Source organism: Barbus barbus, assembly GCF_936440315.1.
Source record: "Barbus barbus genome assembly, chromosome: 20".
In the NCBI taxonomy this organism is placed as follows: Eukaryota; Metazoa; Chordata; class Actinopteri; order Cypriniformes; family Cyprinidae; genus Barbus; species Barbus barbus.
This window is the reverse complement of record NC_136748.1, coordinates 11,181,271-11,205,926: the sequence shown is the minus strand read 5'-3', so window position 1 is coordinate 11,205,926 and position 24,656 is coordinate 11,181,271. Positions and strand designations below refer to the sequence as shown.

The 24,656-nt window shown below is 37.1% G+C and overlaps 1 protein-coding gene across 1 annotated transcript in view; it reads left to right on the top strand.

The window, feature by feature from the left end:
• The window catches only part of LOC306886477 (metastasis-associated protein MTA1-like), a 51,643-nt gene that overhangs the window by 1,641 nt on the left and 25,346 nt on the right, over positions 1-24,656 (top strand). Inside the window, exons 2-3 of the mRNA XM_079443595.1 lie at positions 15,609-15,676; positions 17,016-17,109. Coding sequence (XP_079299721.1) covers positions 15,609-15,676; positions 17,016-17,109 — 162 coding nt within the window. The remainder of the gene's footprint in view (positions 1-15,608; positions 15,677-17,015; positions 17,110-24,656) is intronic.

The following is a 24,656-nucleotide window of genomic DNA, read 5'->3' as shown; positions in this document are numbered from 1 at the left end:
TTACAGTAATTCAGGTTCACAAATCTGCTTGGCAGCCCAGGCATCCTTAAATTATTATTTTCTCCATAGATGTTTCTGTTTAAACATTTTTCTCATGTATGAAGTGTACAGTTTTCAAATGTTTTGTATTTACGGAATATTGGGGTTGTTTACTATATTTGTGAAAGTGCAATATACCAGTAATATCCATCCTGCAAGGAAATGCACTTGACTTAACTTTTGATTTGCAGTGTTATAAATGAACTTGAGTGTTATCTATCAGCATTTTTACCATCTTTTAAAGGAAAAGTTTACCTAAAAATGAAAATTCTGTCATTATCTGCTCATACTCATGTTGCTCCAAACGTATAAGAATTTTGTGGAAGATGATTCTCTCATAAATTTTGTCCATCTATTAAAAGTCCATGCAACCAACATTTTGATGCTTCAATAATAGGGCTGGGCGATATCTCGCATGCAATATATCGCCCAGCCCTATTCAGTAAGTTCATAAAGACATTGTAAAAGTAGTTAATTTGAATCAAACGGTTGAATCCAAGTCTTCAGAAGAGACACAATTAGTTTAAATGATGAACAGATTTAATTTATGGTTTTATGCTTATAAAAACATTGTTTAACGCACATACACAGAGCACATCATCTTTTTGATACACAAAATATACTTGCTTGTGACACAAGAACTAACCTCATTTAGAATGATATCAGGGTGAGTAAATTATGACAATTTTTATTTTCGGGTGAACTATCCCTTTAGAATGTTCTTATCTTTCTCAGGTTTTAATTTAGACATGATTAAACATGGTCATGTGACAACAGTGTATCATACCACGGTTTGAAATAGTTATTGTTAAATAATGCATACAAAAAAAAAAAACAGTATTGGGTCTGTACTACTCGGTATGCAGTGCACTATATTCTAAACAGGCCACTGTTCTCGCTGGATATCCTGTACAGAGATGAATCACAGGTTTGTGAATGTGTTCGTTCAGGACTTTAAGATCATTGCGTAAATATCTATTACTCTTTTACACGCTCCTCCCTAAGTTTGCAACATCTTTGGCTGCTGAGGCTGAAAATGGCCCCAGGCACTCCATCCAGCAGAGAGTCTCCAAGGGCCTCCGTACCTCTGGCTACTGCATCACCTGATACATATCGACATCTCTTGCGCTCTCTCTCCATTTCACTTTTTCTCTCGTTGCTTCAGCATAGACCAAAAGAAGCACATTGACCAACCTCGGATTGGAACGATGCCAGTTGTGCACTATTTTACACCTCCATGTTCAGACCTCTGCTGTGCACCCTACACTTAGCGCAGCCGTACTAATAGCTGATTGCTGAAATGCGCCATAACTATCATTTGGATCTCGATAAAGCAGCCCAGACATCTTCCTGCGTTGAAGCGTTCAGAATTCTCCTGATACCTCCAATACAATCATCGTTTTCCTTTGAGTGGATTTTGGGGTATTGAATTTGGAAGCAGAGCCATAATGGTTAAAACAATGCCCTGTGAGGGAGAAACAAAGCCTTAGCGTTCTTTTCCTCCTTTGTCCTCCCTCACACTTGATGGAGAAGGTAGTCGGCCTGAATTCTCTCTCATTGAGCTAACGGCTTTTCTCTGGCTCTCTTTTCTTCTCCCAGAAGGGAGGCTTCTCCTAGACTACAGCGTAGAATAAATGTGCCAAGAAAATCAGAGGGAAAAAAAATTCAAAACAGACCACCATGAACAGCCACAGAAATGATGGAAATGGGCTGAATCACATTGCGATTGGTGGCGCTGAGCTTGGTATGGGCCAGGTTATTTGAGTGTGGCGACATGAATGAGAAATGTGAGCCAATGGGCAGGATGCAGTTAGCAGAGATATACGGTATTTGGGAAGTTTTGCCAGGTGTTCGCTGTCTCTAATATGTGTCCGATCCATGCGGGTGTTCGCCTGCGGTTGGTCATGGGAGTACTTGATGTATGATGCCACAAAGCGAGTGTATTTCAGATTTTTCTGTCTGTTACAGTAGTCGTAGCCTATTACGAGGCGTAGTTTCAAAATGCATTTGTTCCCCAGCATCTACCTTTGGGAAAATGTGGTTGCTTTAAAGTTTTGAATATAGAATATTCTGTAAAACACTGGCTAGCAAGCTGTGCCTGCGTAACTTTCAAAAAGGGTCAACGATGTGATGCTCATTGTTAGGTTTTCCACGAATCTTTTCAAAATATTTGAAAAATGCAATTCATAATGCAGTTACTTGAATACACATCTTCTATGATGAGCATGTTTTTTTTTATTTTCTGAATTTAAAGTTACTTGATATTTTTGGAGTGCAGTTTGTCAGGATTCAACTGTTCTGATATCATAATGAGGATAAAAGCCTCATTAAAAGAATGAAATTGAATTGAAAACAAAACTTAAGTTGTTTGGTATAATGTTTTATTATTGTTATTTCCTAGAAAAAATATTGTAACAATTGCATTGCTGCTTATTAATATTTGATACATTTAACTGATATTGGCTGACAAATCAAAATCATGGTGCAACCAACATGCAGGAAAAAACCCTAAACCTAAGGTAATTGTATTTTCTTAGTCTTACTGGTGTTTGTAAAGTAGAGGGCCAAATAGGGAATCAAGTCTGAATTTCCTACTGATTGTAAAATATGATGTGATTTGACTACCCAAAACTGTAATCAATTTTTTAAATTATTAATGAATTCTAATCGATATTTGTAAAAAATACTTTTTTCTTAATTCTTAATTATTTATTAAAATGTTTGTTCACATGTATTCAAGGTGAAAGTATTTTTTTTTTAAATTATATAAACTTTTCTTGAAAATTGTGTAATATATCAAATATATGAAACAGTAAAATTTTAAGATATGGTACATTTGACCATTTCTTTATTGTGGCCATATATATGTAATTGACCCATAAAGCTTGAAAGATTTTAGTAAAATGATATGTGCTCATCATCCAAAAATTTGTACTCCTAACTGATGCTAATTGTTAATTTGAGAATGTGTATTGATAATCAATTCCACCGAATTTTGCCACAGTGCAAGATACAGAAAAAAGTTCCCATATTCTTCCCCGTCGGTGTTACGAGTGTAGACAAAACAGGACAAAAGGGATTGCTGTTCTGTAATATTTAAATGCAGGTAATGATGACATTAAAGTAAGTGTAAGTTGTGTTTGCCGAGCAAAGCATCAGTTCAGGCTGCTCTGAGCGCTGCAGAGTCCTGAAGCACGTCCCAGGAGCAGTTCTCTCTCTAGTACAGTTGTGTGATTGACAGTTAAAACAGCAACATTATCATTTATTCAATAGTTCCTCAGCTGGCAGAGACTTTTTAATGAGATGAGTGGAATGGTGTTGTTTCTGAGAAAATGCTCGGAGGATTAGCTAACTAACCAGTTTCTACCATTACTTTTGCGGTAGCTTTATTTTATGATAAAGTGTTTAAATCGTATTGATTTTTCAAAATTGATTTGATCCTTGATCCATTAGCGCTAAAAATGCCTGCAAGCAGTTGCTGCGTTCTTAGCAAACTAATTCTGGAGTTTTCATTCATTGCTCATTATGCCTTTTTGCCCTGACAGCGTTTGCACCTGTGTCTTATGACCTTATGAAGCTTAATACCACGTAATTTCTGTCCTAATGACTGTGATGACCAATGATACATTTTAGGTTTCTATTTTTGTCACATTGCACTGGGATGTTCCACCAATGGTGAAATCTAATTGGTCCAAATCATTCCAGTCAAAATCGATCCCATTTATTTTCTACTGCACAATCCTGGTCATGTTGTTTCAAAGAAATAAAATATTGCTGTGCTTTAGAAATAACTTTCCTTCTTGGCTATTGTCGGTTTTTTTGAGATATTGGTTATTGTTAACCAATTAGATATTTTGGCATTGTTTTATTCTACAGTTGTACAGTTTAAAATCCTGCCAAAAGTTAATGCAGTGTTTTAATCCCTGCTAATATAATAAAGATGATACCAGTATTGGCCAAAATTATCAATTTAGTAAATAAGAGACTCCATATTGAACCATTGGGATTCTTGAAGTGCTCTCACATGTGAACTTGACCTTCAGCATGTTGCAGTGAAAGAAAAACCTCCTCAACAGTTGATGCCGGTTGTATTTGATGCTTATTCATGGCTTCATTGTGGAATGGAAGATCAGTAGGGCTGCAACTAACGATTATTTTAATAATCGATTAATCTGTCGATTATATTTTCGATTAATCGATGAATCGGATAAAAAAACCAAAAACAAGGCATTCATTTCCAACCCTTTATTCAAAAACAGAACTAAAATATTTAGAAAGTGCACAAACACATTGCTCCTTGAACATCCCAGAGCTGTTATAATAATAATAAAATAAAATAAAAATAAAATGGACTAACACAAAAAACATACACATGTATGCTTTATATCTGCCAAATATATAGACTTTTTTTTTTTTTTAATAAAGTGCCACCTGAGCTGCCAGAACAACAGGGTGCGTGTCTAGAGCATTTTAAATGGGGGGGCCAGTCTGGGGCACTGCCTCAAAAGAGGGTGGCCGGGGGGAGGGGTTGGATACATGATGTTAATAGGCCTATATTATATAGGCTATTAATTGCACAGTGTGAGATTCATTGGTCCTCACAGAACTTTGTGAGATCGCGATGAACAAAGAGTGACAGCTTTATTGGTTATGAGCGCTCTTTGCAAGCTTTCTAGGCAATCCATTTAAAATGTAGAACTTTGTTTTTTGCCCACACACACACACACGTTACAAAGTTTTCGGAATGACATCTGCATATTTATGCAGGATTCGCTCTTGAAGTATCAGCATATTGATAGCAATAGAAGGGACAAAATATGTGAAAATGTGCATTAAGAGAGCACCCCCACTTATTTCAGAAGCAGCCTTAGTGATTATTTCTGGAACCTGGTTGATATGCTTCTATAACTATATACAAAAACAACAAAATACAAATGCACTACATAAAATAATTTTATAAATGCATATTTACAATTTAAGCACTTAACTAAAATAAGTATTAATAAAATTAATAACTAGAGAAGGCTAACTATATTCAGCTTGCTTCCATTTAGTGAGAAAAGCCTACTCTTCACTTGAATTAGAAAAAAAAAGCTTTTCTGGTCTTCAGTGATGCGAGGATAACGTTTGAGCATACACACAATATCTGAGTGAGACCCGAGCCAATTCATAAAAGAACAATGTAGATTTAAAAGCACACGTCCAGTTTTGTGCGAGTGAAGGAAATCCGCTTGCGAGTGGATAGATGCGTGCTCGCGCATTACATGATCGCGTAACATTATGCGCTCTCGACATTTGTCATTTAGATCACCCTAAAATGCCTAAAATTAATAAAGAAGAGAAGTAAGCGGCCCTAGGTAGCTGACTACACATGCCAAGATACGCCAGATGCAGTTAGAAATTTACTAAAAACAAGCCTATCGCAAGACATCTGGTAGGGGGGGCACCTAACGACGTAGACACGCACCTGCAGAACAATAAATAATTTATAAAAAATAAAGAACAATACAAATCAGAAAATTTAACAGGATTTGTTTGAATGTCAGAACTTGTTCTCTACACTACACTGCAGGCGCACACACTCGCAGATGCACACACACACACACACACTTACTTTGTTCAGACACTTTGCATTGCAGTTAACACACTTTTTCTGTTTATTTAGTGTGAAATGCTCCCACACCTTGGATGACTTGGGTCGCACGGATTTCTCTGCCTCCCATGTATCTTTCCTCTACCTCCGCTCGTTTTTTATTTTAGCTCCGCCCTGTCTATGAGGCGCCGAACTCTGCTAGCATCCGTGCACGAGAGAGACCGAGTGTGTTCACTCCGCTCCGCGCTCAACTAAAGTTTTTTTTTTTTAATAATCAAACGTCTCCGCGTCGCGCGACACAACGAATCGATTATGAAATTCGTTGCCAACTCTTTTAGTAATCGATTTTTATCGATTTAATCGATTCGTTGTTGCAGCCCTAAAGATCAGGTTTTACAATCCAATCAATGATAATGAATAACAAAGTATCAAAATCAAGTAGACTACTTTATTTCTGAATATCCCTTTTAAATGAAAGTTTGATGTTGGCTTTAATCATCAAATATGCTGTGTATTTTTGTATTCATTTGCTTCATGCAGCTTTTTGCTTATAGTGTGGACAGAAAATGGGTTGCTACTGAATACTTGTCACATTGTGGACGTTGTGTCGGGATCTTTGTGTACAGTATATGTAGGTGGGACAATTACAGACCCTGCAATTTAATGCACAAAGCCTTGTTCTCTTTCCTTTAGAACTGTCTGGCCTAAGCAACCACAGAGACATATAAACACAACATCACTGCAGAAATCCATAGCTCTTATAGTCTGGAGACTAGTTAAACGCCTTAATAAAAATTCTGATATCCCTTTTATACTGAAAAGTTGCTGGGACTGGTTCAGGTGCCAGTGCTCAGCCAGGGAGCATTTGAACATTTCTCAAAATGTGTTCCAAAAAGTGTATTTTCAAAAAAGTCCACTAGTCCACTAAAAAAAAAAAAGCCTACATGTTGGGCTATTTTTTTACTTTACATAATATCTTAACACCTCGTTTAGGGTGGGATGCTCAAGAAAACAGGCCAAAATGACAAAAGATGGTCTGAAGTGTACAGCCTTTCCTAGCTTCCAGTGTAGCTCACTAGATGCTTCTTAGAACAAATCTCAAATGATGCTGGACAACATGATCAATATAGGCCTAGTTGTTGCTTTCATGCAACTTTAGTGCTGAAATTATTTAAAGGTTTAGTTTGCTTCCAGAATAAAAAAAATATCTTGATTATTTTCTCACCCTCATGTCACCCAAGGTGTTCATGTCTTTCTTCAGTCAAGAAGAAATTAAGGTTTTTGAGGAAAATTTTTCAAGGTAAAGCGCCTCAAAATCCACCTAAATACGTGCATCACTCCAGACTCCTTTGTGAATGTCATGTCGTTATAGTGCTTAGCTTTTAACCGTATTTGTGTGTGTACATTAAGTATTTTTAACTGATCAGCACTGCGCTTGTGAGATTAGTTTGCGCTGTTTGTAGCACAAGATCCGTTTGGTAGCGCGGTCGCACGGTTCGGTCCAGCTCTGTAACTTTGCGCTGTTTCGTCCCACTTTCAGTGCATTTGGCTTCCCATATGGACGGCTAAACACCGGTTCTCTCGCTCTGTTGTGTTGCTTCTACTGGCTATTTATTGCTGTAAGTTAGATATGCAATGCAGGGAGACATATATGTGACGCCCTGTTCTGGAGACGGGGCTGGAATATGCAGTTCATTTGCATTTAAAGCGATACACTCCAAATCAGCTCTTTTTTAGACAAACCCCAAAAACGACATTTTCTAGCTGTTATAATAGATGATCTGTTTGGTATTTTGGGCTGAAACTTCACAGACACATTCTGGGAACACCCAAGACCAATATTAGGCCTACATCTTGTAAAAAGAGGCATAATAGATGCCCTTTAAAGTCCATTATATGGAGACAAATCGTGGAATGTTTTCCTCAAAAATCTTAATTTCTTTACCTCTGAAGAAAGAAAGATGTGAACATCTTGAATGATATGGGGGTGAGTAAATTATCAGAATGTTTTTCTCTGGAACTAATCCTTTAATCTTAGAATTTATAAATAAAATGCAATGTGTAAATTTTATTTATCGTTCAAATGTTTGGGGTCTGTAAGACTTTAGGAAATAAATTAATACTGCCATTTAGCAAGGACGCATTAAATTAATCAAAAGTGCAGGGATTAAAGTTCTCTGTCACTATGGTGGATTTCTGTCAACTACATTGCAGAGAGATCAGTGCATATGAGAGTCAGAAATGAACAGGGGATTGGGGCAAAAATACTACCAGAATGAACATTAATACCACCCATATGAAACATAGGGGGCAAAAAAGTATATCACATGGTTTAAAACCAGCAGGTTTAGGTGTCCTGTGCGTCCTGGCCCACCTCTGTTTTTACCTAGGTGGAAAGACAGTGGTTCTGTATTGTTGAAGGTGTTGTATAACCCGAATCCCTGAGCCGGAGGCAGAGAGCAAGAATAACCTAAGAGCTGCACTAATGCTCTGTGTATGTGTTTGGTGCATAAGCTTGAATTAACTGGTATTGCCATAGTAACGGATGTCTCGTGGGTCCTGGTCTGATTGTCCTAAGACAGGGATTGAATGGCCTCTGTGCACTCCGAGGACCTGTGCAGGCTGGGCTCTCTGCAGAGGCTGGGCCACGGGGAACTCTTCCTCTGAGTCCAACTCGGGGCAGCCCACACTCCCTGAAGTCCAGCCTGGTTGCATATGTGCTTGCGCGATTTCTTTGATTTAATGAGGTCGACAAGCTTATGTGAATATTTTTTTTTAATAAAAATATATAACATTTTTAAGAGTGTTCATTCATCCTTTCTAAGACTTTTTTGGCTTGTTTTTTGTATCTGTCACTCTTTGTCTGTCTTTCTTCACTCAACTTCCTCTGGCCTGGTTAGACTCTCTGCACTCAACTCTCTCTCTCTCTCTCTCTCTCTCTCTCACTCTCTTTCTGTCTGTCTTTCTTTCACCCTCAGTCTGAGTAAGGCTCGGCAACATGCACGGATTGGATCACAGGAAATTTGACTGCACTGTGATGTCACAGGCTGTGTCGCGTGCTGATTGGTGGGGGGATGGGGGCAGCAATCGCTGTGGGCACAGGCAGACGGAGATGGCAGGAGGGTTGGCAGAAGCTGTGAGAGACAGCGGTGATGCCTCCAGGTCTTCTGCAAGCTTCTCTTCCAGGTTCTGTGTGAGGTTCTGACTCCATGTCAGGTTTTGCCCCAGACCGGGAGGCCTCTGGTAGAACTTGTACTCCTTAAATAAGCAGCAAAGAGGTGTGGTCTGAGTCTTACGCATACACACTGAGAGATACAGTCAGGCGCACATGGCTGAATGAATCTCAGATGGAGTGGAACATTCAGGACTGTGAATGTCAGGGGTTCCCAAACTTTTTTGGTCGTCGACCACTTTTTTTTTTAGGTCCTAAAGTTCTAGAGATCCCAACACCCCAGATACATCACCGAATTAAGCTGGACACTGGATCTCGCAGACAACTGCAAAAATAACAATGCATTTTACTCTTGTAAGAATAAACCGTTGCCGGAGACCCCAAAATGTGCTTTGATGTAGGGCTGTCGCAATTCGTCGATTTTAGTCGACTAGTCGATTTTTTTAAATCGTCGACTTCATTTCGCTCACGTCGACTAACCGGCAAAATACCTGAAGTGGCGCATTTCACGGACGACAATCCATAAAACACATTATTAGACTATTTTACAAGGCTGCATGATATATTAAACCCATTTAAAAATCATAATTAAGCATAACTGTGAATTCACAAACGCTATGATTTAATTAAATAATATATACGATGCTGTTCTAATAAAGTATATGCGCTTTAATTATTTACATGCGTATAGGTTAAGTACGTGCGTTACACAGCGGCTCCGTTCACAGTAGTTCCACAGAAACTGTTATAATTTACATGTTGAGCGTCTCAAACTCCATCTCTGCATGTTCTTGTGAGTTTGGGTTTATTATAACGTTCATCTGGGAACGCAACACGCACCATTTCATCAGATTTGCAAAGTAAATCATTTATAAATCTACGCAAACACAGGAGAATATATTAAAAATAAAAGCTCAAACCCTCACTCTGAGTTTACACGTTTTGATGTCCACATTCATTTAATTAAAGTGGCTTTAGCATTTCTGTCCTAAAGAAATGGACAAATATTAAAGATTAAGTGGAGATTTGAAGTAAAAGGTGCTTGGTCAATATTAAACAAGGATTAGATCGCGTAGTAATGTGTAAAAACAATCACCAGGCCGTCGGCGCCCCTGCAGGCCTTTGTTGTAATGCGTAACAATATATATGTATTTTTATTTTATTTTTTTTGTTTATTTTTATAAATGTATCTTAGGGCTGCACGATATTGGAAAAAAACCCACATTGCGATATTTTGTTTTATAATATAAACAAAATATTGTTTATATTATATTATATTGTGATATGAAAAACAAAATCACCAGATGATTTGAATATCTTTATTTGGAATTTAAAAAAAATAAATAATAAAAAATCAATAATTGGGGGGATTTTATAGGTGAATAAATCAGCATAGAAAATAAACAAATTACAACCATAGCTAATTATAATAGAACAAAGATACAGAATGAACAGTATTCAGGTACAGAAATTGAATACTCAAATGTAAAATAACACTGTATGGTCTTAATTGTATAAATTAAATATAATAAATTTGTGTTAAAGCTACAGAAGTGATTTTTTTTCTGTGTTTTGTTGTTTGATTAACATTCATGACAGAAAGCAGGAACAGGAACATTAAACTGCTGTGCTAATGTAGCTACTGTTACACATCCATTTCCATCCGTTCTCAGTTGTTTACCTTCACCTAAGCCATAAGCAACTGTGTTTACAAGGATACTTGCAGAGACATGTATTTTTACATAATTTTGCACGTATGTGTCATTTCAGGCACAATTAGATGCGGAAGTGACAGGAATTCAGTGTTCACGTGCATCTGCGTGGCTCTTACCGTGTCTACATTTGACGCGCGCGGCGCGACAAAATTGTGTAGAACCCATATCAGTGATGCTGTCTATCTACACTGGATGCGATGCGCGGTGCGACAAATTCCCGCTCCAATCCCGGTCGAAATCCCCACTCTAACTGATGCCTCGCTCTATTTATGACATACTGACACAAAGTTCAAATCATTTGTAACAGTCGCTTTGTTGCGTCCAGTGTAGACAGACTTTGGGGCCGTTCACATGTCGTGGCTAACAACGCATGGAAAACACCACCCATGCCGCTTTCTCCTCCTTTCCAAAACACTCGGGAGCTTGCGCTTTCGTGGCGTCTGCCGTTGCTAAGCAACCGTGATCAGTGCTCTCCTCGATGATGCGGAAGTTTCAGTAAAAGATAAATGGATTTCCAGCACTGAAAATCGCTTAATTTAAAAATGGATATCTCTGTACATAGGGCTGGGTATCGTTCAAAAATGTTTGATATCGATACCGATACCTTGAGTTCGATACCGGTTCCTGAACAATACTTTTTTCGATACCAATTTTATGAAAACAGTTTTAACAAGACTACATTATCTCAAAAAACTTTGGTTTTATTTTTTTCAGCTTGTTAACATGTATACAGACTCAAAGACTCATCTCCTGAGCCACTGCACAAAGGAACAAAATATAGCCAACACAATAAATCAGGACAAGTAATTTTAATAAAGCTCAAATAGTTTTCAGTTTACACTAGTGCGTGCTCGTTTTAAAACGCATAGCTCAGACAGAATCATCATTTCTATTCATTTATTCTAGGTTGTTAAAGACTTCAAGAAATTTTAAATCTTTATCTACTTTCATAAATGGATGTTTTATTTTCTTTCACAATATGTTTTATTGTTATTAAATTCTATGTTGTAGTATGTCTAATTATTTGAATGCATAAAAACTACTTAGTTTATTCAAATTTATTCTTAAAACAGCCTTATGAATTGTTTTCTTTTTCCTCAGAAGTTCTGTATCTGGTTTTCAAATGAAGGCATGAAACATTAATTTCATTAAATTATGGAAAATAAAACTTTATTTATTTATTTTGGCAAACAAAATTTTACTATTAAAATTAAAACATGGAAGAAATGTTGTGTGATCATTAATTAAAAAAATAAGAGTTTTAATAATTTTAATAGTAGCCTAGTAGTAGCAGTATGTAGACTCTGCTGAACCATATTAATATATTTCTGCCGCAGTGTCTTCCAAGTTAATCCGAACTTTTATTTTGACGGGTTTCCGGGAATACCTTTACAGTTCTGTGTGTATATGATATGAAGTTAGTTTTACTCGAATCAAACGGTAAAATGCTCATGAAGTGACTCTCAGAGCAGTTCTAGAGCTGTTGTTCATGTGTTTATGTCCTCATTTAGTGAGACGGCAGACGCTGAAATGTCACGCGAGCTTCAGTCTGTGTCAAGTAAGCGAAACTGCGCGATATAGAGAGCAGACTGCTCCGTACGCTTTCGAATTGCTCTCGCGGATGTCAAACACTGATCAATCAGCACCGCGTCACTTCTAGTCAAACACACCTAGTGCTGCAGGCTTATTGGCTCACTGACGTTAATGAGATTAACCCCTTAGGTATCGAAATGTGGTACCGAACGACAAGACGTTTTTCGATACTCGGTGGTATCGAGGCAATTCGGTCGGCGCCTAAAAAGTATCGAACTCAATACCCAGCCCTACCTGTACAGCAGTCATGTCTGGTGTAGATGCAAGAGTGCTAGGGGATCTGTGGAAAATTTAGGGAAAAATTTTGTTCCCAGTTTTTTTTTTTTTTCGACTTTACAGATATATATTTATATTTATATATTTTTTATATCAATATTTGGTCATAGTGCAGACATGATTGCTGAATCTCACTTTGCTCAAGTTGCTGCATTTTTAGGGCACTCGGTTAGTGGCACTATATTTTGACCAGTTTGCTTTTGCGCCCATGAATGCCTATATTTAACATTTTAAATGCTAGAGAAGCTACAATTTTTGTTGTTTTATTTATACTCTACCATTCAAAAGTTTTGAGTTGATAAGATTATTTTCAGTTTTTTTTATTCTTTATTTATTTATTTTTAAAAAGAAGTCTCTTATATTCACCAAGGTTGCATTTATTTAACCAAAAATATGATAAAAGTAATAATACTGTGAAATATTATCAGAAGTTAAAATAACAGTTTTTTTTGTGGAAACTGATTAGAAAGTTCAGAATAACATCATTTATTTGAAAAGGAAATCTTTTATATAATTTAAAATGTCTTGCTGTCGCTTTTGATCAGTTAAATGCAACATTGCTGAATAAAATAATTATTTTCTTTCAACCCTTTGAATGGTAGTTTAATAAGTCTAATCTAAATTATGAAAAATATGCATTCAGAATCTGAAAAAATGTATCACATTTACGTCTCTAGTTTTCTGTGTTTGTCTTCACTTATTGTCTATTAGAGTAGACCCACTTTGACATTAAATAGATCTGTCTGAAAGTCTCAGCAAGGTGCTACAGACCACATGTTTGCAGAACAGCCAGCATACACTTTTTGGTAGAAGAAAAAACATCAAACAAGAACATACTGCCTTCCAGACTTTCTAAGACGTTAGATCGCTGAGACGGTGTAGAGAACGTACCAAAGCCACTTCCTGTCCCTTTATAGCCGGTGGTGCTGTAGACTGAGCATTTTTTTGAACCGGACATGTTCATGGCCAGCACTGTGTCCGCTCTAGGCCTGATGGTATAAAGTGACGGGTGATAAAAGCTATCTGTTACATGTAAATCAACATTTTGCCCTAATCAGCTGTGGCTACGAGGAGTAGTCGCTTGTCGATTGTTTGGTTTCTTTTTCTGTGGTATTGAGCTGGGCAGCCCACCCAGCATGAAATATCATTGATCTGAAAATTCTGCTCAACATTACAACATTAAACGTCAAATATATTCTAACTGGATTGGATTAATTGACTGATTAGATTACCTTGAAGTCGTATTATGTTGCAGTTTTAATGTGGTATTTTAATCTCTTTTCATATACAGCATATCACATTTGTATTTTGGGAATGGAATAGTTCACCCAAAAATGGCAGGTCTGTTATCATTTACTCATCCTCATGTCGTTCCAAACCTGTATGCATTTCTTTCTTCTGATGAACACTTGTAATATTGAAAAATATTGGTAACTATACAGTTTTGGTTCCCATTGACTTCCATTTATATAGACAAAAAATATGATGGAAGTCAGTGGGAACTGAAACTGTTTGGTTGTCAACATTTTTCATAATATTTTTGAGTGGATTGTCTGTTTAAGATGCTGTTATCTGTAGATAACTCGTGATCTGACGTATTAAGCCACGGATATGAGCATTGTAAGTCCAATTTGACTGGCCTCATATATCATGCCATCATTCTCAAGACATCTCTTTATTCACAACGTAGGAAAAATTAAAAAAGGGTCGTAGGATAGTGCTGTATTTCAGAACCAAAACCAATGTTTATAAGTCTTGCCGTCTGTCCCAAAAGTTTAGTCCCACTTGTTTTTTGCCCTTTGGATTCTCAGGAAAATCATCCATTTTGATGTATTAGTAAACAGACTTCTCTCTGAAATGGGAACTGTAGGCTCACATGGCTATGTTACCAAACACTGAGTTTGCAAACGTGTTTTTGCCAGACATGATGTTCTAGTCCCCCCGCCCCCCACCATCAAACCATGGGATTACTGCTTGTGTGTGTATGCCGTCTGCTGTACGCGGGGTGCAATCTGCCAGAGGTCCTGGCGCGCACAGGGTTAAGACTAGGCACCCCACCAAGCTTGAGGCCTGCGGGGGACGTCCCACAGAGCCGTAAGCCTGCACAGAGCCCACACGCCCTGGAGCAAGGCCAACAGCACACACACAGAAGACAAACACACACAAGTACATCGGGAAAAGGAGGGCTGACACAAGAAAGAAGGAACTGAGAGAATTGGTAGGAGGGTCAATGGCAAAAGTGGGGCTATGATAAAAGAATATTTTAAGGTCATGTTTAAAACACGTGCCATGTTTTTAGAACTGATTTTTTTAATTTTTAAAGTGTGTACATGTGTATATGTGTGTACATTCAATTGAATTTTTTTTACACACATCTGAAATTATTGATTAATAAATATTGTTGTGCCACATGACGTTAAAGAACCAGAACTTACCTTGTCTTGTCATAAAAGTTAACTTATCTGAAATGTCATGTGGCTTTTTGACCTTGAAACGCAGCCATGGTGTTCTGCAGGGGTCGTCTCGATGGCGGTTTCCGTTTTTATTTTTTTTCTTCTCTCTGCTTGTTGGTCGCACCACATGAGTTTATTGGTCGCAACACATGACCTTGATTTAGTAGACAGTGTTTTTCAAACAATACTTAAGGCTTTCTTTTCAAGAATTTCTTTCATTATTACATTATCAGGATGATTGTATCACCTTGACACTTTTGGCATAATAGATGTTTTGATTTTCATTTTGAAACGCAAAATGGTTTTAATTCCAAAGCTAAGTACATGCTCATGATAGAAGAGATTTATTCAAATCGTGTGTTTGAGTTGTATTCTTAATTTATTTTTAAAAACATTTTTAAATGAAAAAAAAGAGCATCACTTTGTCTTGTTTGGGTTTAATGGTCTGTTTTTCCTCTGATAGTCCTGACTGGCATGTCGTTTGGTGCCAGGCAAAAGTGGCCGCTGAAGGTTATCTATGAGGTTGAGTTACAAACACCATAGCTTTTCAGTGTCAACGCGTTTGCTTTCAAGTGTTGTTGTTAGGGAACTTGCCAAAAGGCAGCGGTGCTCCTGTCATGTATCCCGGCGGAGAATGCTCTGTTTAGTCTCTGAAACAGTCCGGTAAGCCTCAGCAGGTGTGGGAGCGTGACAGGAGATGCTGCCTGTCACGGACAGACTGTAGGTGTGTGAACAACACTAACAGTTGTTTCTTTCTCTCCTCTCAGATTATGTTTATTTCGAAAACTCCTCCAGTAACCCACTGCTAATCAGGCGAATAGAGGAACTCAACAAGGTGAGTGACAAACGAGTGTGTGTTGCTAAAAAAGCCAATCGAACACTACAAGACTGAAGCTGGTCACCCTTTAATGCTTTAAGTCTGCGACAAAAAGCCCAGATTGTAGCCAAGTTGCAGTAATTATTTTTTTTTTGTGTACACACTGGTCAGTGGCATATATGAGCAAATGGCAATTGCGAGAGATTTGAAAGATCTTTGTAATATAATGAAAGAGAACAAGGACTGGGGCTTTCAGGCTCCAATATGAGAAAAAAAAAAATCATAATAGAATTGGTCCATATGGCTTTTGTGCTATATTGTAAATATTGTGAAGCAATTACTGATGTTTTTGTTAGCTAAAACTAAACTTTTTTTCCATTAATTTAAACAACAGAGAAATAAAATGAAATATAAATATTAGATGATTTTAACTATAACTTGAATTTGTTTTAAAAATGTAAACGAAACTTGGAAATGTTGTTTTGACAACTGACAGAAATAAAAAGTTGAAATGTAAAAATAGAAAAATGTTAAATAAAAATGGTAAAACGTCAAAATTGTTAAAACTAAAATGAAATTGAAAACTGATTATGTAAAAATAAAAGCTAATTCTAAATGTAAATAAATACTGTAATAGTATAAATAAAAGTAGCTGCTCTTGTTTTATTTATAAGAGAGGTAGCCATTTCCGAGTCTGGAACATTCTTTAGACAACCCAGACCTTTTAAACCAGACTAAATCATAGGCCTAACTCTAAACCCTTTCTCTGATTGATACGTTCCCTGATTCAGTTTGCTGGTTCAACTCACTAATTTTTTATCATTCTTTTATGGTGCTTTTTATCTTTTTTGAAATTTGACAAGTCCCAGTACTTATTTACTTTTATTTTATTGAAAATAGTGGCCAGAACGTTCTTTAAAATTTCACCTTTCGTGTTCCAAGGAAGAAAATCATACAGGTTTGTAATGTCATGAGTGAGTAAACGATGATGAAATTTATTTTCATTTTTGGATGAGCTATCCCTTGAAATATGCAAAGGGTGACAAGCTTAAGTTTAGTAGTGAGCGCTTGGCAAAAACCCATACCTAAATGACTTACAAATCTCAAAGCTACAGCTTTCTGTCTTTTTTCATACTGTTCACACTTGTAAGCCTTTAACATCCTCTAACATCACACTGCATCCCCCTGTTTGCCCTTCTCATCTTCTCTCCATCACGAGACCCTCTCAAATCACCCAGGAAGTGCAGAGGTGTTTAGGTCATGGTTTTGATTTGATCCTCAATTTGCATATTGAGGCTTCCCCAGGAGCTGATTGGTCTAGAAGCTGTTGCTGTGACAACTCCGTTTCCTTTTGCAGACGGCAAATGGGAATGTGGAGGCCAAAGTGGTGTGTTTCTACCGACGCAGAGACATCTCTACAACGCTCATCGCCCTTGCTGATAAACATGCACGTGAGTAGCTGTCAAAGACTACTTTACCCACAATGCTTTGAGCTGAAATGTAGGGCGAGATAGGGCAGATGCCATATCGAGATCACATGAACTTCATCTCCAGAACTGTTCTTTTGACCGTTTCATTTGAGGAAAACCACCGTCAAACACAAACTGAAACTGAAAGATCAAACCGCCAAAATAAATGTTCAGTTTTACATGAAAAAGTTGACGGAAATATATTACTATTGCATACTAAAATATATTTTTCAAAGTAGTAATAATAATTTTGTTCTTTCTAAGGAATATCATACAACTAAATATTTTTTCATCCATGTTTTAATTTATACAGTTCTTTTGTGCAGCATCTTATTTGAAAAAAAGCAATGTTTTGTTGTATTTATTTTTATTTGATTATATTTTAAAAGATTATTTAAATTATTTTATTAATTTCGTTAGACAATTTGTATTAAATTGTAACAGAATTAAAAAAATTTATCAAATTAAATGAAATAGAAAGCACAGAATGTAAGGGGAAAATGGATTTAATGGGGCCCTCAGTTAAAAAGTAGCTTACTTTGTGGAGTTTATTTGTGAACAAACTAGTTATATTTACTGTACATTCATACTCATTGTCTAACATCCAAATGGTAAGCATTTTCTTCCCCATCATTGAAATGAATATTGTGATAAATATTGATATTGTATGATGTTGAATTTTTTTTTTTGTGATGACCATATCGGACAGCCATAGAGTGGGTTCTGTTCATCGGTTGTTGGTTGGATTCTGAGCTTCAAAACTGAACGTGAGCTTGCGGTTGATTGTGGAGGTTTGGGATTTAAATGTATTAAATGACTGGAAGAAGTCTGGGATACATCACCAAAGAGAAATGTCATTTTCATGGATGAATTCTTCACATTAAGATCTATAAAATACATTTACAAAATAGATGGGATTAATTTTCATATCATGCCAACTTGAGCATTTAACTATTCAACTGAAAAATTAACTCAAAAAAAAAAAGTGTTGTTTGTGCCTTGTGTACTACCTACATAAACCGCTACCTTCTACAGATGCATCCTAACTGAAATGAAACATCGAATGTGATTTTGGACAACACAAGGTATTTTAGCACCTTATTAGGCAGCATAATTTTGCTGCTTGCTTTTTGGAGCCTTTGTGTTGGGAGTGTTCCTAGGCAGCTGTCTTCCAGTTTGTTTGCAGTCCACAATGGCCACCCACAATCAGCTCACCAAACCTGAAATTTGTTTCCGGAGACATCCACCCAGTGTCTGTTATCATACAGAGCTACAGTAAAGTCTGTTTATCTCAAGTGATCATTTGTTATATTAATTTATTTTAGAATGCATATCTTTTCAAGTTTAAGGCACCTTGTATTGAAGGGTTTGCTTTTGCATTTGCTTCTTTAAAAACATGGATAATCATTCACACACATTGGAATTTTGTATTACCTGTACATATTTCTGAGTGAAACAAAATGTTCATTGGAAAATAATAGGTGGGGTTTAATTTTATCCGTTTAGATTTTATTGGATAAAACGTATTAGGCTATAATATTATTGGTTGATATTTTTTTTTCTCGCCTACATATCCTTTGTCAGCTTAAATGAGAATAATATATTTTGATTTAAAAAGTAGTGTATTTATTTATTTATTGGTTGGAATTTGACCCGATTAAAGAAAACCAGTGATTTTTGTTTAGTTTTATCTTTTATTTTAAAGTCTTTAAAATGAATGTAATTTTTTAAATATTATAAATATTGTTAATTAATAGCATATTATTTTCACAATGATATCAACCAGATGACCGTGCAAAATAGTCTTTATATTGTCTTTTTAATCATTTAAGTCTTCATAGGCAAATTACCACGCACAATATAGGAAGGCTGTGTGTGTATGGATGTGGTTGTGTGTTAAGTTATTTTGATAGCAGGCTGATTTTAATCACATTCATGTTTGCTTCTCTACATTTGATCATTATCAGAACACCACTAATGTGCTGACGGTGCACATTTCTTTAATTTAATCTAGAGTCTCTTTATATTCTTAATTTTTAACAACATTTGCTATCACTTTCACATTCAGATTCATTGTTTTGAACAACTTTAAAGACGACCTATTATGACCCTTTTTACAAGACGTAAAATAAGCCTCTGATGTCCCCAGAGTGTGTATGTGAAGTTTTAGCTCAAAATACCCCACAGATTTTTTTATAGCTTGTTAAAGTCGCCACTTTTAGGGTATGAGCCAAAACGCACCGTTTTTTAGTCTGTCCCTTTAAATGCAAATGAGCTGGTGCTCCTGGCCCCCTTTTCAGAAGAGGGTGGAGCTTCAAGGGCTCATGCTCTGGGATACTGACAAAAACAAACAATCTTACGGACTAAAATTTCAGAAACTCAAGCGGTCGACTTCACATTGCTTTCATATGCAATTTTTAACTATCACATTCCTAGTTACAATCATTCTGGTAGCATGTGAAGGCTGCATCAGTAAAAACAGGTGGACAATAGTAGCTTTAGCAATATTAGTATTACAGAGTGCCAAGAAGCTCTTTTAGAAAGGCTTTGGAAAACTAAATGGGCTTACTTTGTCTGGAGACAATGTTGCGCACAAAGCGTTGGTATTGATCCCTCTTTCAGAATCAACTTTTGCTAAAATTCAGCATTGAAATGACCCTCGTTTGTGAGTCAGTCCAGTGTAAAATGATTGGACTTTGCTGATTTTTTTTATTTTTCCAGGACATTTCCTTCGAAAATGAAACGTAACCACAGTGTTCTCAGCGGCTCAGATAGAGGTAGTCTATGGAGACTCCTATGTTCGTTTGTGCATCCCAAAACACGACACTTGTAATACCTCCTTGGTTTTCTCCCTACGATGACGTTACTATTATAGACTGGTTGTTTACTGTGACCACACAACTGTGTGCGAACACCTTATCAAATTGTTTTTTTCATAATGGGTCTCCTTTAATGCTTTGTTTTTTTTTGGCTTAGTGTCTTTGGTTTAAAGGGATAGTTCACACAAAAATTAAAATTCTGTCGTTAGTTAACACCCTCATGTCGTTCCAAACCCGTAAAACCTTTGTTAATCTCTGGAACACAAATTAATATATTTTCGATGAAATCCAAGAGCTTTCTGACCCTGCATAGACGGCAATGCAACTGACACGTTCAAGGCCCAGAAAGGTAGTAAAGACATCGTTAAAATAGTCCATGTGATATCAGTGGTTCAACCTTATTTTTATGAATCTACGAAAATACTTTTTGTGCACCAATAAAACATTAATAACAATTTCTTTAAATTTCTTCTTTTCCCTGTCAGTCTTCAAAGGGTGTTCATGAGAGTACCACGACACATGCGTGCGATGCTGCTGATGTAGGAGCTGGTGTTCTGACGTAGAACTTCCATCTCTCTTAGTTCATCGTCTTTATATTCTGGTTCAAATAATGAAGACTGGGCAAAACATTACAAATCATCCTCTACGTCTAAATCTTCAGACATGCTTACAAAGATTGTTTTATTTACAGCATGCTTCTTCTGCTTGTAAACAAAGTGCAGCACATCCGGGTTCTACGACTGACACGGAAGAGAAGGAATTGTTGAATAAAGTCAATACTTTTGTTTTCTTTGCACATCAAATTATTCATATTAAAATTATTCTTGTAGCTGCATAACGTTACGGTTGAACCACTGATGTCACATGGACTATTTTTAACGATGTCCTTACTACCTTTCGGGGCCTTGAATTTGGTGTTTGTGTTGCTGTCTATGCAAGGTCAGAAAGCTCTCTGATTTCATCAAAAATATCTTAATTTGTGCTCCGAAGATGAACGAAGGTCTTACAGGTTTTTGGGTGAAATCCCTTTAATGAAATAGTGCACCTAAAAATTACAATTTTGTTATTTGCTCACCTTCATATTGTTTTAAACTTGTATGTTCATCTTTGTTTAATGTCATTGGCATCAAACCTGGTGTAACGCTTTTTTTTTGTAGCTTTACACCCAGAGCTCCCATTCACTTTCTTTATATGGAAAAGAGCAGCCTAGACATTCTTCAGAATTTGTTCAATGGAAGGAAGTGGGTTTGGAAAGACATGAGGTTGAGTAAATGATAGAGAATTTCCATTCTGGAGTGAAATAATCTTGTTAGAGGTTCAGGCAAAAAGTTGCAAGATATTTGTCGTCCATTCTGTAATGTTCAGATGAGTGACAGCCCTTAAAACACCCTCCTCTCTTGAATGAACTGTAGTTGTGAGTCTTTTAAAAGAGAATCTGTTCCCGCTGTGAGCAGAGCCTTCCTCCAAAATGGCTGCTGTAGAGATTTTTCAGCAGAGGGGTATCTGAGAGGTTTGTAAGTACGGGGGTTAGACACGGTGCTTATACGTATAAAAGAGATTTCGGCTTCAGCCCGCAACACACAAGTCTGATTCTGAGACCGTGAAGCCTATTTGTTCATGTGGACCACACAGATGCAGTCAAGAGGAACTCGCTCTATGTGTATTATGGACCTTTCCTTAATGCCAGCAGTCTCTCCGTGGACCTTCAGACATTTGCAATATGTGAAAAATGCATGGCAGGAATGGTTGTTCACCACATGGGTGTGGGCTACATCCTGTCTCTGCCTTTGGAAAAGGGAAAGGGAGTTGAAGAATGAGTGGAAGAGCGTAAGGAAAAAGAAAAGTCACCAAGTGGAGGAAGGATGAGGGAGAAGCCTAACCAATGAGAAGAGGGAAGACACAAGTTCAGTGTTGGCTGGAGGTGGTCCATGTGCCTTCATGCGAGAGCTAGAGGCAGTGCCTCAGCCCATTGTGCACTATTAGTGCTGCTTGCAAGCATCACTTTTGCTGGTGCACATATTTAGGGTTAGGGTTTTGTTCAAATGCCTAATTACATGCATTCAAGGAATAGTTAACCCCAAATTCAAATTGATATTCTTTCCCTCTGGTGAAATTGCATTCATTCTTTCATGCATTCATTTATTCACACATGCATGCATTCATTTTTTCTCTTTTATTTAAAGGTGCCATAGAATGCATTGATACAGTATTTTAAATTGTTCTCTGATATCTACATAGAAGGTATGTGGCTTAGGTAAGGGCAAAAAATCTCCAGAAACGATTTTACATGTCCATTTACAACCCTAGGATTTCTCCCTAGAATGAAACGGTCTGTTATTGGCTTATTTGGCAGGGTCATGAATAATAATGAGCTCTGCTCTGATTGGCTCTCAGTGCGGCTCATTTCAGTAACTCACAGCAAGAAGGAGACACAGGGAGGAAAATATATATTTAAATACTTTCTCTCACAGTTATATTGTCGGGTAATTATACTGTATATAAAATGCGGGCATCAGCGAGCCGTTATTAATACGAGAGGCATTGAAACTACTTTTGAATGATCAGTCAATCGCGTTATAGTTTCACTTGCAAGATACGCGATCGCACGAACTGTTTATATTATGGAGTAATATATTATGCAGTACTTACCACACATTTTACAAGATCAGATGCTTGTCAGTGGTGCTCAGGATCTGTAAATCATTCGCCATCATCCTCAGTCATCTCTCCTTACTCTGCTTATGTGGTAAGTGAAATCTTATGTACTGCCTTTCTGAATACAGACACCAACCCATCCCTGCACTTCACATCCCCTGCACAGCCTGGAACATAACATTTATTTCCATGCTCTGCCATTTTCGCTGTTGTCCGCGCTTGTTTATTTACAATACCTGCAACAATTTCTGATGGGTCATCTGGCGGCTGGCGTAGAACGTAGATGGGTTTATGCAAATGTTGGGGGCGTAGTGATCCCGACTGTTGCGTCACAGTCGGTGTTATGTTCCGATTCGCCTGTTTTTCAGTGGTCTTTTTTTATTCATGAGATTTACATAAGGAGGAGGAAACTATGGTGTTTGAGGCTCACTGTATGTCATTTTCTGTACATGAAAATGACACACAGTGAGCCTCAAACACCATAGTTTATTCTATGGCACCTTTAATAAATCATTTTTCTCTATTTTATTAATTTTCTTTATTTTACTAATTTACGTTTTTCACATTCATTCATGCATTACATTTTCTGATTACATTTATTTTCTTTAATTCCTTTTCTTTCCTTTTTAAATCTTTTTTTATGATTTTTTTTTTTTGTAATGTATTTTCTTTGTTCCTTCCTTCCTTCCTCCATCCATGCGTTTATTAATTTATTTATCTTTTATCTATATTTATTATTATTATTATTATTTGGCAAATAGTTTATTCTTTTTATTATGTAATCTTTATTTTAGTTCTCTTTTTCTTTGTATTTATTCTCTATATATTTTTTATTTCTTTTATATTTTTTTCTTTATTTTTCTTTTCAATTTTCATTCATTCATTTTATTTTCTTATTTCTTATTTCTTTATTTATTTTCTGAATTCTGTATAGGGAAGTAAAACTCTGACTTTCTCCAGAAATTGTCCAAATCTTCTTTCTAGTGCTCTTTGACCCCTGATATAACCCAGCAGAGCTTGTGGTGTGTAAACTTGACTTGAGCGTTGGAGGAGTCCGCAGCGTGCGGGTGCTGTGACTCACAGATGAAATATTTTGCTCTCTGTGATGCTGGCTCCGCCTTGCTGGGCCCTGAGAGCATGAGGCAGCAAGGCGCCATGTGTGCCGAGAGAGAGACCTGGCCCTGCTGTGAACTACTCACTGGAATCACCTCACTCGTCGGCCTCAGCCGCTCCACTTGTTTGTGCTTTCTGCTCGACCTCTCGGTGCAGAGCGCAACAGCTTTGAGTCACGGCTGTCAGAGTGAGCTGTGCTTGTGTGTTTTACATTTCTTCTTGAATTGGAAGGGCAAAATAAACAAACAGCGGTCGGTAAAAGGCACCAGAATTCATCTCCGTATCCTTTCATGTCCTTATCAACAGAAAGGTTGCGCGTGGTGTGGGTTTATGTGACATACAAAGCCAAAGTGTGTGTATTTGTGGCCACAGCTTTTTTGATGGAGGCTTTAGAGTGTGGCTATGGAGGCTGTACCTATTGTATTTAGTGTGTGTGCATGTGAGGGTAGAATGAAAATAGTCTCTGGACCTCCAGATTTGACACACATCTGTATAGGGGTGTGCTCAAAATATCGATTCTTAGATACATACCGATATAATAAAAAAAGATACAGTATCGATATTCTAGCCCTTAGTATCGATACTCCGCCCAGCCATTAGGGGGCGCAGCGGCGCCCGCGAGTTTAAAAAAAAACTCATGGAAAATGTTAAAGCAAGATGTAGCATTGAAGCGATTTCATAGTGAAATATGTTATGGCAGTACATGGTGTCACAAAAAAGAATTATAAGAAGATTTAATAAGAAGTTAAATAATAAGAAGAAGATTTTGTGCTTGTGTGAGCTCAGACTGTACCCTTGGAAAGTTAAATGTTGACTTGTGGTAATTTCCAGATTAATACAATTTGTGTACAATTAATCAGAGCACTTAAAGTTGCAAATATTTAAGCAAAATGCACTTTGTTATAATGCACTTTTGTCTTCAATAAATTGAAGAAAAATGCA